Source organism: Centruroides sculpturatus, unplaced genomic scaffold (assembly GCF_000671375.1).
Source record: "Centruroides sculpturatus isolate CEXI.00-Female unplaced genomic scaffold, Cexi_2.0 scaffold93, whole genome shotgun sequence".
NCBI classification, from domain to species: Eukaryota; Metazoa; Arthropoda; class Arachnida; order Scorpiones; family Buthidae; genus Centruroides; species Centruroides sculpturatus.
Genome location: NW_019384297.1, coordinates 179,579 through 199,092, shown reverse-complemented (window position 1 = coordinate 199,092; position 19,514 = coordinate 179,579). Strand labels below are relative to the sequence as shown.

Here is a 19,514-nt window from a genome sequence, read left to right as displayed (position 1 = left end):
ACATTTATCAAGAAGGGACGGGTTTTGTTTTAATGATTGATTAGACAAGTTGTTTATAATTAAAATATTAACATGCCGAAGATGAAGAAACTCAATAAATCTTTGTAAATATTCTCCTTTCATTTCTTAGAAGAGTTTAACGTATAGTTTATTTATGTAAATTTAAACATAATTATTTTAATTCAATTTAGTTTGGTGTATTTTTTTATTTAAAAAAAACAATCTTTAAACAAATATTTAAAAGAAATCGGTATATATTTATTGGTACAATATATTCGAGGGCGATCCTTTTGTGTGTCATTTCAATGAGACTGCAATCTTTTATAAATAAATAAATAAATAATTCATTGCCAATCTCAAATTTTCAATTAAATTTTCTCTCCTAGGAAAGATCATTCATACTGACAAGAGAATTAACTTTTAAAAGAATCACTTATAAAGAATTGCACTTTGAATTAAAAATATAGAAAAGGATATTTAATTTATGAATGTAATTTATATTAGATACAATGTATTTCTCCCCCTCTCTCTCTCTCTCTTACATGTGGGCTGGTTCATACTGTNGAAGGATAAGACAGACTTTCGTACTAGTTGACACTAAAAAAACTTACTTATATAACATAAAATATATGCAACTTACCTTTCATAGCGATAACTGAACGTTTGGGGATGTGTTTTCGAAATAGTAGATATAACTTAGTTCGTATATTAACCGCCGTTTGGCGCTTTATTAGCGTTGAGTGACCGAGAGATACTTGCCGACTTGTGTTGAGTCGTGCACCCAGCATTCTAGTGGGACCGGGGTGAGTCGCTGCACCTCGACAGCCTCAGGCTGCATTCGACCAATAGAAACAGTGTCGTGCAGCTGCAATCGGCCGTTTTGTTTATTTACCGTATCTTTCATTAGATTTCATTTCTAATAATTCGATAACGGATCCACGTTCGTGCCTTACAATTACTTCGACTTCTAAATAATAATAATAATAAATGGCACCATCAATTAAACATTATCGAAAGTGAAGACGGTTGAACCACTTGGGGGGTCTCTTTATGTTTTAATATATTTAACGTCTTGGATGATAGAAAGAAAAAAAAACACCATTAAGTTGTCAGTAATGATACGTAAAGATTTCTTAGCGTGATGATTATCATTATAGCCTTATACGTGGGAAGTTTAATGTTATTTATTTAAATATCTTCAGTTATTTGTCTTAATTGTATTCGGTTTATGTGTCCGATAACGAACAAAAAATCGAAGAATCGAAGACAGGATTAAAAATAATAGCAAAGTTTGCGGCCGAAGTTTTCATCTGTCAAACGTGAACGTCGAACGTCGAGCGCCTCTATAAGATAGAGGCGCTCGACGTTCGACGTTCACGTTTGACAGATGAAAACTTCGGCCGCAAACTTTGCTATTATTTTTAATCCTGTCTTCGATTCTTCGATTTTTTGTTCGTTATCGGACACATAAACCGAATACAATTAAGACAAATAACTGAAGATATTTAAATAAATAACATTAAACTTCCCACGTATAAGGCTATAATGATAATCATCACGCTAAGAAATCTTTACGTATCATTACTGACAACTTAATGGTGTTTTTTTTTCTTTCTATCATCCAAGACGTTAAATATATTAAAACATAAAGAGACCCCCCAAGTGGTTCAACCGTCTTCACTTTCGATAATGTTTAATTGATGGTGCCATTTATTATTATTATTATTTAGAAGTCGAAGTAATTGTAAGGCACGAACGTGGATCCGTTATCGAATTATTAGAAATGAAATCTAATGAAAGATACGGTAAATAAACAAAACGGCCGATTGCAGCTGCACGACACTGTTTCTATTGGTCGAATGCAGCCTGAGGCTGTCGAGGTGCAGCGACTCACCCCGGTCCCACTAGAATGCTGGGTGCACGACTCAACACAAGTCGGCAAGTATCTCTCGGTCACTCAACGCTAATAAAGCGCCAAACGGCGGTTAATATACGAACTAAGTTATATCTACTATTTCGAAAACACATCCCCAAACGTTCAGTTATCGCTATGAAAGGTAAGTTGCATATATTTTATGTTATATAAGTAAGTTTTTTTAGTGTCAACTAGTACGAAAGTCTGTCTTATCCTTCGTGTTGCTATTGTTATTAAATTATCATTCCCCTGTTTAGAAAAAGTAAGTTAACAATTAAATTTCTCCAAACACTCCATCGATTTTTACCTTTTTCAATTTATTAACGTTATATCAAACGTTATATGTACGAGAAACAGGTGTTTGATACACTACAGTCTTTTTAAACGTCCACTTTGATAATGATTCATCTTTTGACGTCATATTAAATAGGACATAACCAATTTTTCTCGTAATAAATACATTAAAAACGTTTTTATAACGCGACGTCATACCATTAAAGGGAGGTAATAAAAAAATAATCCTATTCTTTAATTACTAGATGAGATAGTGTTAAAATTAGAAACGTACTGTACAGGAGTATTTAATTATTTACCATATTTATCTCTATAGGAACTCGTTTGATATTCGATTAAATTACTTTGCCCGCTTTACCATTACAAAATTATGAAAAAAACAGGAAGAAAAGCATCACCTGTCATTCGAACGTCCTTGAAATTTGAGATTCAACAGGCTGGATATACGCTTGATTTATAGCTTCGGTTTGTTTCTATAAGAAATGGAGGAGGAAAAAAAAAATCACTGGAAGGGTTCATGGCGGAAGTTATGCCTGGAATGATAATATAAATACATACGAAAACGTCGTAGTAATTTAACTACTTTACGGATGTCTTTTTAATTAGTTATAATCGGTCGTCACTTATTTTTTATATGGTATAATAATAACCAGGTAAAAATTTAACAGAAACATAACCAAGTAAGGAGATAAAGGATTTAGTTTATTGTTGTTGACGATGATGATGATGATGAATGAACGATCTCTTTATACCAAATTACCAAGCTGTATGTATCTATGATAGATCTCATTACTCGGTAAATAGATTAAGCTACAATCTAAACTTGTCGTTTATATTATTACATCGATACGTTAAATTGTTTGATTTAATTTAATATTTAGTGTTGATTTTTGTGTATTTTTTTTTTCTTTTTCTTTTATTTAAAATAATTTCCAACGAATATTTTCTTTTGTAAACTTTTCTCTAATAGATGCGGACTAATTTTACTCGATAAGTTACAAGTCGACCCCCTATAACACTTTAATTCCGTTTTATATGAATTCCATGTTGTACGAGTCACTTAGATTTTACAAATACGTGAGCTGTTCACAGCCCGGCACACGTATTTGTAAAATCTAAGTGACTCGTACAACATGGAATTCATATAACACGGAATTATCTACCGTGTTATAGGAGGGGGTCGACTGTATTCTATATTAACAATGTTACATAAGATCACACCGGGGGATAAAATAGTAAGTTGAAAAGCTCGTTTAAATTGTAAATTCTTCTTCTTTTTTTTTTTTTGTTCGTAATAATTTATAACATTTGAAAGAAAATTAATTTAAGTAAACAGCTGGAACCTTATGAAGGAAAGATGCCTGTTGAACATACAATAGATTTTTCTATTTGACCTATCGGTATGTCAGCGGCCTTCTTCTTTACATTATGAACACGAGCGATCTTGAAAAGAAAAATCTTTATCGTTTGCCCCGGGCCAAATTCGTTCATTATAATGCATACAAAATAAAATGCTATTGTCTAGTAGAGCATCCCCCAAACTCCTTTTCAAAAGAGATGATTAGTATGGAGGGGGGATACAAAGGATCGTTTCTCCGTCGCTATCTTTTCTATCGAAAAACTATTCGTTTCTTCTCACTATTAGCCGTACGTGTCATTAAACGATTGGCTTTTTATAAAAGGGGGGGGAGATGTTCTTCTTCGTGGTTAGGAAGTGGAAGGAACAAATTCGGAAGATTGATCAACATTTTCTAAATGATCAAGTAAAGGAATACCAACAGGACAATGCACCCTTCTATTAACTCTGAGTGAAACATTTTTCCTTACTTGATGATTATTGATGGCGGCTGGAAAAACCTGTTAACATCTAAATTTAAATAAGTAGTCAAAGATTACGAAATATGAAATTTATAATTTAAAAAAAAAAAAAAATTTACTCTCTCTCTCTCTCTCTCGTCTTTATCAAAATTAAGACCCTTCGTTCGTCCCTTCTTCTTAAATGGATGGCCATTGTTTAACTTAAGTACTAGTAATTAAACAAATTTAAAGGAGTTTAATGAAGGTTTTAGTAAATACTAGACTAGAAAACAAATAAAAAAAAATGTGCCTACGGCTATTAGACTATTAAAAAAAGCATCGACAGCCTCTCTGAATATACTAATAAGAGTCATAAATATGCTAAAAACTAAACCTTTATAAAAAATTATATAGATTGATAGATGCTATCGTTGTATTATTGCTATGGTTCTTATCTCTCTGCTGATAGTCTTCTTCTTTGAAGTCAATGGCTAAGATATTGATTGTGATTTAATATTACTTCAGTAATTAATGAATTACTTTAAAAGATCTCTTATTCAAACAGTTTAAATTCGAAAGGAGATTCAGAATCGCCATTAGAATATAATTTACTTGACTCACAATAATCTTTTTTGGAATACAAGATGGCGATCTCCTACAAATTGTTTACGAATTTTTGACCATTTACGGATATTAAAGTATTAAAGTTTCAACTAATTGTATTATTTAACGAACAAATAAGTCATTAATTATATATTTGTTAACGTGATATCGTTACATTTCGTGCACTTAATAGGTATTTCGTAAGGGAAAAAAATAATAATGATATCAGTTAGATAATTCTCGGTGACAAGTAATCAAGAGATATTTCAACGATATTTGGTAATTCAACAACAATCGCGAGAGTCATTCGTCTTAAAATGACAAAAGCAATCCGTGTTTGGGATGAATGATTATTGATAAGTGGAGGACAACATTTAGTCTAACCACTCCCAACCGAATAAATCATTGTCTGACAATAAAACTATTCTGTTTGTAACGACGTGCTCTACATACACAGACAGAAAAATGTAATCTGTTGTTGTAATATTACTGTTTAAAATCGTTTTGTTTATCTTTTCTCTCTCTCTCTCTCTCTCCCTCCTCCTTCATCCCGGATCACCCAATCGGAAAACAAATCTGCAACTGTTACTTAGGGTTTTTAGTGTAAACTGGTTCCTTTTTTTTCCTCTTAATTTCGAGTATTTTGAGGTGCCATACGTGTCAAAATTTAGTTACATAATTAAACGTGTAATCACGATTACCATTCTTCAAAAGAGGAGGAGGTAAAGGTGATAAAATATTGATAATAAAACTTATAATATCTCTCTTTAACGATTAGATAACGAATTTTTATGAAGTTGCAAACCGATTAATCCACCTCTTACACACCTGTTACTATATAATTAATTTAGAATAATTCTTCTTTTTTTTTTATTAAGCTTAAATATAAACGGTAATCGTAATGACACTTTATATATATTGTAAATGGCATCCTTTCGTCGGATAATGACGATAAAAGAATGTAGCCAGGCCATATCCTCTTTGCGACTCGTTCTTATTGCATGACAAACAAACCAGACCCGGTGTTTAAGAGTTCACCCAGAACTCACGTTTTTGTACGATGTTAGAAGAAAGTACGCTATGAGTCGGTAAGTTGTTTTCGTAGCAAACAAAGAACTCCTACGCTTTCTATAAAGAAATTCAGGTCTTCTAGAGATGGAAACGATAATAACTGCAGTGAAACGAAGGGAAGAATGTGGGTTGAACTTTTGCCACTCCTCCACAAGTTAAGAAGTAATCTATAATAATTCCAGTAGGAACTTGTATTTCAATATGTAAATTTCATTTGTTTTTTTTTTTCTCAATTTTTATTTCTCATTCATTAAAAATAAACATAATAATAATATATTTTCGTGTAAGAAAAAGATAATAATATATAAGCTACACACACAAATATTTTACGATGATAGAGCAAGCATGAAGAGGTGTGTTCCTTATAAAAAAAAAAAAAAAAAAAAACAGGATTTCCTTAGGATTATCTGTAACGTACATATCCTAAAAAATGTAATGTTTAGACGTTAATATGACTACTTAAAATAACAATTGTTATTTTTGTAGTAAGCCAGAACTACCTTTTTACATAAATTACTAGCCGACTGGCATATTAAAACGGATTAAACAAGGGAGAGAGAGAGAGAATAATAACTTCTCTTAAAATGACAATTGTTGAAATTTTCTGATGCAAAGTTCACGTTTTATCTGACACTTTAAGCTATCATTTTTTATGCATTCTTATCGCACCTGAGACCGTATAAATAATAACTTTCTTCTCCATTTTATCCCCCTTTTCTAGTCCCGTTTATCGATCGGGTGTTTAAGTTATTAACAAAAATTCAAAGCCTAGTACTAACTTATAAAAATCTTGTCAAGGAGCTTAAAATAATAATTATCTTAAAGATAAGAATAAATGTATTTTATCTTATTTTATGTGCTTTTATTCTTTAGGGTGCGCCCTTATCCCCTGCACCCCGTCGTCTCGTAATTAATAAATGTGTCTCGTTTTGTTGTATTATATTCTCGTCTCTGTCTAGAAAACAATAATTACAAAGGAGAAAAAGAGGAAATAAATCAACTGGAACTATTAATAGAGTAATAAAAAAAAAAAAACAGTATAATTTTGTTAATGTTATTTGATTTAACAAGCGTGCTTTAGATGTATTAATAATATAATATAGTCGACCCCCCTATCTATTGATTATTCCGTTTTATGTGAATTCCATACGTATTTGTAAAATCTAAATGACTCGTACAACATGGAATTCATATAACACGGAATTATCTACCGTGTTATAAGGGGGGGGTCTATTGTATGTAATAATAGTAAAGCGAAGGAAGGTAACACTAAATTTTAATTTTTTTTTTCTCATAGAAAGGTGCAAATATAAAACAAAATTATGTTGAAAGTGTAAATTAATTTGATTAATGAAAGAATTATATTAAATTAACATTATAATGCGTGCTTGGCGTTAAAAAAAAACAATCGAAGTTCAAAAACACCATTAACCCACGCGATTCTTTTAAGCCACAAATTAAAAATGAATGACAATAAAGAGTTTTTTTTTTTTTAAATAAATATATAAATAATTACGGCTCTTATCCGGAAAGGAGTTACGTTTCCTACAATAAAGTTAAGAAAAGAATCGTCGTGACTTAAGTTTTTAATCCGACCTTCTAATAAACGACACCTTCTCCTTACTCGACCCCCCATTTTTTTTTTTTGTCGGCTTCTTCGTGACGACGAGGCGTGACGTTGAAAACTAACGTGACTGCGTAACTCATACACATTAGACCTTTTATTTATTAAAAGTGAAAAACCAATTCGATACACTAATTGACGTCATAATTAAGATTTTTGACTTCGGTGAGATTAACGAACTCTTTTTATCGAGGATGCCCGAAATCCGGAACGGAGAAGCGTAACAGGATTTCCTCCTTTACCTTAAGCTTTTTTTTTTATATAATATATATATATATCCTAGTGTAGAAGCTTTCGACATATGTTCGTTTTTACAGCTCGATATCGATAATAAATCTGGCATGGGGGTTTGTAAACGTCTACGTGGAATCTACAGCACGTAAACATTCAAATGTACATAAAATCTAACAGGAAAAAAATGTCCTAATTTTAAATTCTTTCTGTTTAATCTACCGAGTAACTTTTAACCCACAAAAAAAAAGAGGGGGGAGGAGTTATTTCGCGAGTGTAACATCCTCTCTTTTCCTTAAGAATGAGAGGAGGATTCTATTCTATAACCAAGGATATAAATTTATCTCGGTATTTCTCGATTAGAAAACACGTTGCAGCTGGTCGAACATTTAATGCCATCAATAAATCATTTCTAGGAAGCTTCCAGAGGATTTTTCGGGACGATTGAGTGTTAAGTTTCATAGACTTTTATGTATATGAAGAATATGAAGGTCGAATTCTGTTGTTTATTTTGATAATGAATTGTACAGGATCTTTTCGTTAATGTATAATTTAACTTCCTTTTATATCGAATAAAACCGAGTTTGCCCTGTTAGAAAATAGTAGAAAACACATTTAGATAAAGTCGAATCAGTTACATTAAAGTTATATGAGGATGGAAATATGATATTGCACTTTAATTTAATGATTGTGTAGTTAAATATGAAGGAATACATTAAAGAGTTAATGATGCCGACCATCTTTTCTAGTAATGTTAGAGGATGTCAATTAGAAAACTAAGTATCTCTTTAGATTTATAAACCAATATTTTAAATACGAAGCGAGTTAATTATGAGGATTAGATAGAAGAGGATAAATCCTTTAATTCATTTAATTCCTTATAATTTATTTTAATGATTAATATACGTTAATCCGATTAGAAAGTTTTCTTTATTACTTAATAGATATGTCGTAGTATTGAATAGTGTTTTAATTAACCAGAAATTTATGTGTATTCTCGTCTTATATATATATGATACTTTTAGGGGCAATTATACTGTTCTTCAAAATTAAATTTGCCAAGTTAAAAATTTCCTATTGAATTTGTTAAGTTTGCGTGCAGTTAAATAGGAAATTTTAAAAGATACCGTTGATAATATATTCATATTGTGTAATGCGCTAGTTTCTAAACGAATATAATATTTCAAGACACGTTTTTATATTGTAATTTATTATACGAATCAAGTTTTAATGATGTTAACAATATTTTTCTTCTAATTATGGTATTATGTGAAACACCTAAGAAAGAATAAATATAATTTAAGCTTCCTAATTAGTAGATAAAATTCTTTACTTTTTGTACGATTATAATATAGAAAATCCTCAATCTTCGCTTATCTAAATTACCTTCTAGATGATCGAATTTTTATTAGAATATAATAAAAAAGACATCCGTTAGTATCTAGAATCTATATTTATTTAAATATTATTATAAATTTCCTTAAGTATCATTTTCTTCTTTAGAAATTGTCCCATTTTCGATGACCGTTTTGGGACCGTTTAGAAAAATTTCCCATGGATTCGGGTTCATAAAAAGTTCGCGCGAGTTCAAACCAGTTAAAAATCCCCCAAAATGGCCCCATTATGAGAAGCCAAAACAACAACAACAACAACTCTGGCGACTTTAACACTTTGGTCGATTGATTAAAAAATAATAATAATAATAATAAACATTATTCATATATTAAGAATTTCCAATCACCAACGAACGACATTTAAAAGAGGTACCGCAAGAAGAATTAAAATAATAATAATAATAATAAAGGGGGAGAGCTGATGAGGAGATTATAAATTTCATCTAAGTAATAAAAATTCTCTTAATAGTAGCTAGCAGGGATAGAATAATAAAAGGAAAAGAGAGAGAGTGGATGGTATACAACTGGAGGACACGATGCAGTTTGGTAGATAAGAACCCCTAATTTTACTATTGAAAGGTACAGTAATTTGGCCCAACAGGCGTCGCTCGTCAGTGATCTCGGTCATTCGTCTTTGTAGCGATACTCATCAAAACAATCCTCTCAAGGTGCTTTACAAGTTGCACTCACCTTTGCCTTTCTCTCTCGTCTTATAACCCTTTTGTTTGTAGTCTCACGACTCGTTTTATTTTTCAAGGAAACATCCTTTTACACTGGACGAAACTAAACGATGATACAGTATCGACGATACGCCAAGTGTGATTGAGGTGTCGTCAGTGTCTTCAAAGCTTGGAATGACACATTTCGTCAAAGCTGTAATTCCATGCATCGGATAATAGATCAATTAGGTAAATTTATTTTGTCTCTTGTTTTAAATCTATGGGATGATGCGAAGAGAAAAATGGGATTCGGCCGTAAAAAAATCTTTAAAAAGTCGCCTACTAAATAGATTATAATGATAACTGTTTTTTTTAAAAGTCGGTTAATGAGAAAATATTCGAGTTTGTGCATGTTAATGAGAATTAAAAAGGTATTTTTCGATACGAACTGGAATCGAGTTTCGTAACTTACGTAGCCCGTAGGGTAATTTACCGTCGCGACGAAGGGGTTGTCTACAACTTTTCACATTAAGTAATATTTTCAGGTGAAGCAAAAAGTAAAAGTGGATCGCCCAGGTAAGTTAATTACAATTGTAAATAGTTATTTTAGTCTTTTGGTCGCGATTTTTAATGTTTTTTTTTTTTTTTTTTTGTAACGTAGCTCTTCCGTGGCTCCGAGTTTCGTCGTCCCTCTGAACAATGCTCGGTTGCGAGTTGGACAACCTTTGTGCTTGGAATGTCGTGTTACCGGCCATCCGATGCCCGAAGTACGATGGGAAAAATCCGACACTTCGCTAGTGACGTCAGAGAATGTTGTTTTGGAAAGGGATGGAGAATGGTAGGCAATCCTCTTTTATATTTTACCATTAATAATAATAATAATTTTTAAGACGGACGTTCTAACGAGAATCGAGGTTTGAATTAATGAGATACTCATTAAAAAACACATGGAAAACTGTTGTACCGATTACAGGACCTGAACCTTTTATTCTTGTTAACAGACCATAACATTAAGGAGGAATAATAATCATTACAGATCGTAGACAATGAGCGCTTGTTTCCTCAAGAAGTAGGGGAGAAGAAGAAAAAAAAAAAAAAACAAAAAATATAACGAAAAAAAACTCCAGCTTCGACAATAGTATTTAAGGATTTAAATTTTATAAATATTTTCCTTCCTAACACGAAAACTTATTATGTAAATTAAAGAATGATGTGAATTCTAATGAATTTAAAAGTTATAATTAGACTCGTTAGAATGACATAATTATTAAAGTCAGTGCAAATTATTGTTCTCGTCTATTATGTTTACGAAGCATTATAAATAATCCGATGGATTAAAACAAGCATGCATATATATTTAGACTGATCTTGTATCTTTCTAGGTGCAGATTGAAAATGCCTTGTTGTACATCCAATGATGTCGGAGAGTACATTTGTATGGCTAGCAATTTGTTAGGCTCGGTACGCACTTCGGCCCTTATAACTACCGAAGGTAAGTGATTGCTAAACAGCTAAGATATTAATCTCATTTGTCTTGTCGGACGTGAAGTGAATACACAGTTTTATCACTGGTTGTATTATTGCGTGTATACCTCCGTATACGTAAGTGTGTGTGGGTGAATGTTTCTATCGGTAGCTTAGCCCTTGGCATTATCTAGTCGTGATTCTTGCTTTATCTATTTCAAGTGTTTATTATACTCTCGAGTATTAATTTTTTTAACGACAGGAATGCCTTTTGTTGTAGTACAAAATGTCACTCGCTTAACTAGACACCTCTTCTTTCTCTCTTTCGTGCAGAATAAGATATATCACCGTTTTACGAGGAGAATAATGATTAAATAAGGCTAATTACGCGGAGGATTTAGCGTGTTGTTAACTTAGTTTGTCTTAATAGACAAGAAATACGCGGAGATAGAAACTATAATGAAATTGTATACTTCTGGTATCTTCTCAGGTATTATATCCTACAGATTATACAATTCTATTACACTAAACGGATGAACTGTATAATAGTAAATATGAAAAATGATGTAAAAATATTATTTACCAAAAATTTAATATTAAAACTGACACTTGAATTATTACAAGTGTTATTTTATTTGCAATATTTTATTGAAATTAGAGTGTTGATTTTACTTTATTAAACATTTCTCTTTCATCTTTCTGCATTGAAAAGTGGAATATTGATCTTAATTTTTATTATTAGATTTTATATTTAGAATAAATAAATTTGGCAACTAGCGAGGTTGCGGCCGAAGTTTTCATCTGTAAAACGTGAACGTCGAACGTCGAGCGCCTCTTACTTAAGCGGCGCTCGACGTTCGACGTTCACGTTTTACAGATGAAAACTTCGGCCGTAACCTCGCTACTATTTAACTTAACTACGAGATAATTAGAATCTCATTTTGCAGATGAAGTGGTAGGTCAAGATCCTTTAATGCCCAACGGAATTCGTGCTGAACCATTAGAAAAAAAAAACAATGGGCACGCAACGCAAACTGATAGTAAACATAGTTTCCTTTTTTTTTCTTCTTCTTTCTTTCTTTATTAATGGAAGCATTTAAAGTTTTTTTCTGCACATTTTCTAGATAATGTAAAAAAGAGGAAACGACCTCCTCACTTCCTCCTTCCTCCTCGAAGCAAGATGGTATCCGAGGGAGAAAATGTCCGATTTCTATGTTCCTATACGGGTTATCCGGAACCGGAACTCTCTTGGTTCAAGGATCAACTGCGACTATCCTTTTCCGGTGACAGATTGTCTCTGGTGCAAACGGAATCTTTGTACATTTTACAGATAAATTCCGTAGTTCCAGAAGACGGCGGTGATTATATTCTCGTATTGGAGAACGAATTAGGAAAGATCGAAGCTTCTGCTCATTTAGAAGTTAAAGGTAAAAGCAACTTTTAATTCAGAAATCAAAAGATTATGTTCTAAAATAATTTTTAAAACATTTTATCAAGTAACCTTTCTTGTAAATACTTCAAACTTGACCTTTTTTTTTCGCTTCTCCCTTACGGGCCTCTAATGCATAACTATACTATATACTCATTGTTCTACTTTTCCTTATTAGTAATAATAAACGATTGCCATTGCCTTTTTTTTTTTTTACTTATAACGAGTAGAATAGAGGAATCGTCTGGGAAAACGCTAATCATGAACTTTTTCTCGTCGACAGCCAAGAATAACCAGGGTTCTGCCTCCATTCCTAAGATCCTGAGACCTTTAACGGATTGTGTATCCACTGACGAAGAATCGTGGACTTTAACTTGCGAAGTGACCGGAAACCCGACTCCATCTATTCGTTGGTACAAAGATGGAAAAGCCATCAGTCAGAGTGGGGATTTCAAAATGGTGTACGACGGACACGAAGCCAGTTTGGTTATTTCCGAAATCTACCCGGACGACCAAGGACAATACACCTGTCTTGCCAAGAACACGCATGGAGAAGCCAAAACTTCTTGCTTCATGACCGTAAGAGGTAAGTAACACCTTAGTATTATTCGTGAACACACGTATAAAATCTCCCCTATAATAATCTATAATCTTTATAACAGATTCGAATTTCTATTGTAGTTAAATAACAGTTTAATGTACGAAGGTAGTTATTGTTCTTAAATTAATATAATTATTTCGAATTTTTTTTTAAAAAATACGTAGAAGCGGGAAGTCCTCCGAGTTTCGTGGGAACGTTGCAAGATCTGGAAGTGACTGACGGAGACAAGGTTACATTTACGGTTCAAATAAAAGGTTGGTAATTACCCAGTAGACCCCCCCTATAACTCTGGAGATAATTCCGTGTTATATGAATTCCATGTTGTTCGAGTCACTTAGATTTTANTGTTATAGGGGGGGTCTACTGTATTCTACATTAACTTTTCTGTATTTTACTTATTATTATTATATATATATAACCGATTAAACGAATCATCTTTAATCCGAATTTTACTAGAAACTAATTTTAATATGCAATAACAATAACAACATCTGCTGTCAAAAGAACATTTGTGTGTGTTTTACATTCAATCTGCTAATGAAGTAATAGTAAAATATAAAAACTAAAATACAATTGACTGTATAAAACAAGTTAAAAAAAAAATATATATATATATATACATTAATTAAGATGTTTTTTTCTGACGAAAATCTTATTAGAACGTGTGTCATCACCTCTTTCTTCTTCTTCTTCTTCTTCTTCTTCTAGGTACTAAGCCCATAGAAGTCATTTGGGTTCACAACGATCAGGAGATCAAAAACTGCAAGGATTTCTGTTACGTGTCTCACGAAGACGGAATCACTCATTCCCTAGTCATTGAAGATGTTTTTCTCGAAGATGCTGGACTCTACGTCTGCGAAGCCTATAATCATTACGGAGATGCCGAGACATTATGCAAATTATCCGTCAGAGGTATGCAACCTCGTAAAATAGTAATTTAAATAGTGTAAGAGCTAGTACGATGATGATGATGCCTTTCGTGATTGTTTCTAGATCGCCTCCTTAACTTGTTTTTTTTTTTTTTTAACAGAGCGTTTTCCTATCGATTGCCAAGACGAAAATATTCAAAGTACTTGCGATGTTACTCAAGCAAAAGAGTGTACCGCGGAGAGAAGAGTATATATATATATATATTACTTCTTTCTATTTTAAATTTATATTGAAAATTATTATTAAAAATGGTTTTTTTTTTTTGTAATTGTTTTAGCATTCCTCGCGAGAAATAAATACTTGTTTTAAGAACGAAGTAAACGAGGAAGAAGTCAAAGAACAAACCAAAGAAACCGAACCTAATGTAAAATCGCCCGTTTGTAGAACGGAAAGCGTTAAATCCAGGTAGATATATATAATAATCTACTGTTAAGATATTATTTTAATAATTTTCGGGTTAAATTTTTATAAAATATATCAGCTATTCGAGCTATACGAGAGAATAAATGAATGGTGAAAGCCCCGAAGCAGATTTGGACATAAATGTTATATAATTCCAGTAACGTTAGGCGGGTGATAAAGTGCTTAGAGAAAGAGATAGCGACCGGAATAATCAATCGTGTGATGTGTCAAATTAACTTTGTTATCCGGGGATAGAACTTCTTACTATAGATAATTTATATCGGATAGAAATTGGCCTAACCAGTATTTTTCAGACAATCCCCATTTACAATGGGTAAACTAGTAATAGATTATAGGAAATAATAGACGAAGGATGAACAATCACCGGATAGTTTAGAAAGGGGAGAGGAATTAAAAACTTGTAACCCTTTTTAAATTATATGTCAACTATTTAGAGATAATTGTTTTTGAGTGGTAAATTATCAGTAATTAGTCTAGCGATTAGTATCAGTTACAACTTTTATATCTTATATTCTAGTTAATTATCTTGTTTAAAAAGATATCGACAATTTCAATGACTTATTAATAAGTTTTTTAATTGAAAATTACTAACAATTAACGTGTCGAGAAACAGGAAAGAGATTTAATAATATATCAAAGGTAGGAAGGAAGTCTCCGTTGATTTATCATTTGTCACGTTTAGATCTATGTACTGTATTTTCTTTATCGAACTATTAAGGCCTGCGATTTCTTAATTCATTTGATATTAAAATATTTATTAAATTTTCAGTGTAATTTTGATGCATTCCGCATAAATTGTATAAATTTACAGGCAGCGCCCTACAATAGAAAACGGGGAGACCCAATCAGAAACGGAATGTATGCCTCCAAAGATATCTCTGAAATTGATATCCGCTCAAATCCTCAAAGGCCCACAGAGTCTAACAGTATTACAAGGTGAATCTGTGACGTTAGAAATTCAATTTTCCGGTACTCCCAAGCCTTCCGTCACTTGGATCAAAAGCGTAAGTAAAATCGAACCCTATTTATAAACCCGTAATTAATAATTGATTTCTCTGGTAATTCTTTCAGGGTCGAATCATGTGTTGCAACGATCGCGTTAAAATAAAAACAGATGACGAATGTAGTACACTCTTCATCCAAAATTCAATCGCTGACGATAGCGGCAAGTATGTAGTTACTGTAGAAAACAGCGCTGGTTCGGATTGTGGCTTTGCATCAGTGGCCGTAGTCGGTGAGTAGAGCCTACATTTTAATCCCCGAAAATACTGGCATGGATAATAAAGATTGCTTTGTGTGTCTTAGGTCCACCCGATCCACCCGCGGGTCAACCAAACGTATCTAAAATCATCGGACATTCGGTAGTTCTTACATGGTACGGTGCCACGTACGACGGAGGAAGTATTATTACAGGATACGTAGTGGAAATGTGTAGACTACCTCGAGACGTATGGGAAAAAATCAGCGTGTGCCACAGTACTTGTTTAGTTGTAAATAAATTATCTCCCGGAAAAAGATACAGATTTCGAGTGAGAACTGAAAATGCTCACGGATTAAGTAGACCCAGCAAAGAGTCGGAGATTGTACTAATTTCGGATGATGCTTCGGGGGATGAAGAAGGTTAGAAATTAAAATATTAATAAATAATGAATCGTTAGAGCGTTATTTTTGCTAATAATGCACAGTATAGTATATATATATATTTCGTAAGTTAAAAATTTTCCTTATATTTCTAACCGACTAAACACATTTTCAAGGACAATTCGTGTTATTGTTTTTATCCATTCGTACGATTTACTTTATTTTTAATCTATACAACTACAAATTCTAAATATTTAGATATATATCATTCATCTCTTCACCTCTATCTTATGCTTGATAAGTCGAATTGCTTACAATAAATCCAAATTATATATTACATGTTGCAATATCGCCTTAAATTTGACGATTTTTTTAAATAGATTTTGAAGTTTTCGATCATCGTATCGTAAATTTAGAAAATGGTTCGCACTTTCCGGAATTATACGAATTGAAAGAAGAAATTGGAAGGTGGAGTGTGAAATTTTCATCTATTTTGATGATGATCCTTGTATAGAAAATAATAATAAAATGTCAATACTTTCAGGGGTCGATTTGGCACCGTGTATCGTTGTATAGAGATGGCGACTATGGAAGAGAGAGCAGCCAAAGTTGTCAAATGTCTGAAGACTAAAGACAAAATGAAAGTGAGAGAAGAAATAGATATTATGAATAGATTGCGACATCCTAAATTGTTACAACTGGCTGCAGCTTTCGAAAATCCACGCGATATTATCCTTGTGATGGAATAGTAAGTTGTCTGGCATCATTTTCTTCTTCAAACTCAAGGTAAATCTAATAAAAAAAAAAAAATCTTTTTTATATTTAAGTATTTGCGGTGGTGAATTGTTCGAACGTATTATTGCTGACGATTTCGTTCTAACCGAAGACGATTGTATTCTCTTCATGCATCAGATCTGCGAAGGTGTTAGTTACATGCACCAGAATAGTGTCATTCATTTAGACTTAAAACCCGAGAATATATTATGCAAAACCAAAACGAGTCATCAGGTATGTGTGAAAGTATCTGAAAATTTCCGCTTTGTTCGATAAATATTGAATGGGGACGTTTTTCAGATCAAGATAATCGATTTTGGATTGGCTAGAGTATACGACCCAGCCGATAATCTAAGAATACTATTTGGCACACCCGAATTTGTGGCTCCGGAAGTGATTAGTTACGAACCCGTCTCACCCGCTAGTGACATGTGGAGTCTCGGTGTTATTTGTTATGTCCTGTAAGTAAGACTTTTATGATTTTTCTTTAATATTATATGTAAGGTGATCAATAATAACCAGCCAAAAATTGAATGTTTTTTTTTTTTTTTTACTTTAGATTATCAGGTTTATCTCCTTTCATGGGCGATAACGATGCAGAAACATTTACCAACATCACACGATCTCAATTCGATTTCGACGACGAAGCATTCGATGGTATTTCGGACGAAGCTAAAGATTTCATTACAAAATTACTTATTAAAAGACCTAAGTAAGTATAAAAAATTCTTATAAAAAAAAAAAAAGTAATTTGAATAATTTCTTATTATAAAATCTTCATTGTATCTACAGTAAACGAATGACAGCTTCGGAATGTTTAAAACATCCTTGGTTAATGGAGAATGTAGATAAAAAGAAAGGTATCCAAATCAGTACTGATAAACTGAAGAAATTTATAATTCGTAGAAAATGGCAGGTTTGTATATAATCTTACATAAATGTATTTACAAGTAGACCTCCCTATAACACGGTAGATAATTCCGTGTTATATGAATTCCATGTTGTTCGAGTCACTTAGATTTTACAAATACGTGAGCCGTTCACAGCCCGGCACACGTATTTGTAAAATCTAAGTGACTCGTACAACATGGAATTCATATAACACGGAATTATCTACCGTGTTATAGGGGGGTCTACTGTATAGTACATATGTACCTGGATCTTTAAAAAAGAGAATTTTTATTCTAGAAAAGTGGTAATGCCATCAGAGCAATCGGAAGAATGGTATCTTTAACGGGATTAAGCGGATCTAGATCTTCGTTGGGCAGCTTCAGTAGTGCCAGTAGTTTTGGTGAAAGAAGTGACAGCGAAACTTCGTCTCCCACTTCTACTTCTATGAGTAGATTTAGTAGCCAACCTCCAATTCAGGAATATATGGAAGGATTAAATAAGCACGAACTACCCGAATAAAATGAAAAGAAAAATTAATATAAAAAGTTCCTGAATTCTATTCGCATATATTCATTCGTTTTGTTATACTGTGCAATACTTTTTAAAATTTCTATTTATTGCCATCATTGTCTTTGTACCTTGTGATCTTCAAGTGCCTTATTAATAGTGCCTATCTGTATATATTGTGTCAAAAATTGATAAATTTGGAATTCTACCTAGTCCTGAATATTTTTGTATGTATACTCGCTACAAAATGATCACTGTAATTTGTGTTGTTTGAATTTATATTCTCAGGAAAAGATATTGATGCACTAATCCGAAAAATTTTTTTTAAAAATATTCTTAAATAACAGAAACTGTTCCATGTTGTATTTAAAAAAAAAAAAAAACTTTTTTTCTAAATTAAAAAATCTTTTATAACAGGCATTGCAAGATATCTTTTTATCCATAAATTTACATTTTAACGTTGCAACTAGAAATTGTATGTATATGAATCTTACTTTATAGCGCTTTATTTTATAACAAAAATAACAAATTTGTATATTAATCATTAGAAAAATATATAGCACCAACTGTTCCCAAGTTAATGAAGACTGTTAGTGTGGAAAAAAAAGTTTATACAAAAATTTAAATCGAGTTATTTTTCCGAAGTTAAGGTTACTTTTTCGGTTTGCTGGACGACGGACATCTCTCTGTAGGATACGGCTTTTCCTACCAGAGATGCATTGTCAACGTGGATCAGATCAACTGTGCATTGCGCTTCTCCTCCTGCATTGATTGCCTTTACCGTCAACTTTCCAGAATGATCAGATGTTGCATTTGGAATCACCAGAGAATGTTTGGTACCCTCAGACATTGTATAAAATGAGAGAGAATCTGTTATTATAGTTCCATTATGATACCATTTTACTTGTGGAAGTGGAGTACCCATAACTTCTACGTCCAGTTGGACGCGATCTCCGGATTTAAAGAGACATGGCTGAAGAGGATGGACGAATTTTGGAGGATTTCTGTGAGCTACAAAATTTTTAATGTCAGTAAGAATTAAATATATATATATTTTTTATTAGTAATAAATTTGACTTACGTCTCACAATAACATCGGCAGTGCTGGACGCAACACCGGCCGAATTAGACGCTGTACAAGTGTATCTACCACTGTCTCTTTCTGTTGCTTTTGAAATTTTCAATGCAGCTACGTTATCAGAAAATGAAATAGATAATCCAGATTTTGGGAATATTTCTTTATCACCTAATGACCATGTTACACTAGGCTCTGGATAACCTAATAATAAAAATATATAATTTGATTAAGTTTCTTATATAATATTA

General features: G+C 32.5%; 2 protein-coding genes across 3 annotated transcripts in view; one reads left to right on the top strand and one right to left on the bottom strand.

The window, feature by feature from the left end:
- Window positions 1-1,431: 1,431 nt before the first annotated feature.
- LOC111626941 (myosin light chain kinase, smooth muscle-like) lies at window positions 1,432-18,400 on the top strand. 2 transcript variants are annotated; one of them, XM_023370513.1, is made up of 22 exons: window positions 1,432-2,057; window positions 9,687-9,837; window positions 10,134-10,164; window positions 10,250-10,426; window positions 10,971-11,080; window positions 12,000-12,092; window positions 12,177-12,479; window positions 12,765-13,067; window positions 13,247-13,336; window positions 13,791-13,994; window positions 14,113-14,198; window positions 14,290-14,417; window positions 15,247-15,439; window positions 15,507-15,669; window positions 15,741-16,055; window positions 16,397-16,484; window positions 16,561-16,764; window positions 16,844-17,024; window positions 17,091-17,251; window positions 17,350-17,502; window positions 17,583-17,706; window positions 17,979-18,400. In XM_023370513.1, exons 2-22 carry the CDS (start codon window positions 9,813-9,815, stop codon window positions 18,198-18,200), a joined length of 3,354 nt encoding a protein of 1,117 aa, XP_023226281.1. In that variant the 5' UTR covers window positions 1,432-2,057; window positions 9,687-9,812; the 3' UTR covers window positions 18,201-18,400. The 2 variants fall into 2 exon arrangements, with proteins under 2 accessions (XP_023226281.1, XP_023226340.1); XM_023370572.1 differs by lacking the exon at window positions 1,432-2,057 and adding an exon at window positions 9,362-9,597.
- Window positions 18,401-18,599: 199 nt separating this feature from the next.
- Window positions 18,600-19,514, bottom strand: part of LOC111626857 (muscle M-line assembly protein unc-89-like) — a 38,777-nt gene continuing 37,862 nt past the window's right edge. The window contains exons 28-29 of the mRNA XM_023370411.1: window positions 19,270-19,467; window positions 18,600-19,199 (exon numbers count right to left, since the gene is read on the bottom strand). Of these exons, the coding sequence (XP_023226179.1) occupies window positions 18,820-19,199; window positions 19,270-19,467 (578 nt within the window). The 3' untranslated portion in view covers window positions 18,600-18,819. The remainder of the gene's footprint in view (window positions 19,200-19,269; window positions 19,468-19,514) is intronic.

Coding starts and splice junctions, on each gene's coding strand:
- LOC111626941 (XM_023370513.1), top strand. CDS start 9,813: ATGCATCGGATAATAGATCAATTAG. Junction 12,480..12,764: donor TGCTCATTTAGAAGTTAAAG/GTAAAAGCAACT, acceptor TCTCGTCGACAG/CCAAGAATAACCAGGGTTCT. Junction 13,068..13,246: donor TTGCTTCATGACCGTAAGAG/GTAAGTAACACC, acceptor AAAAATACGTAG/AAGCGGGAAGTCCTCCGAGT.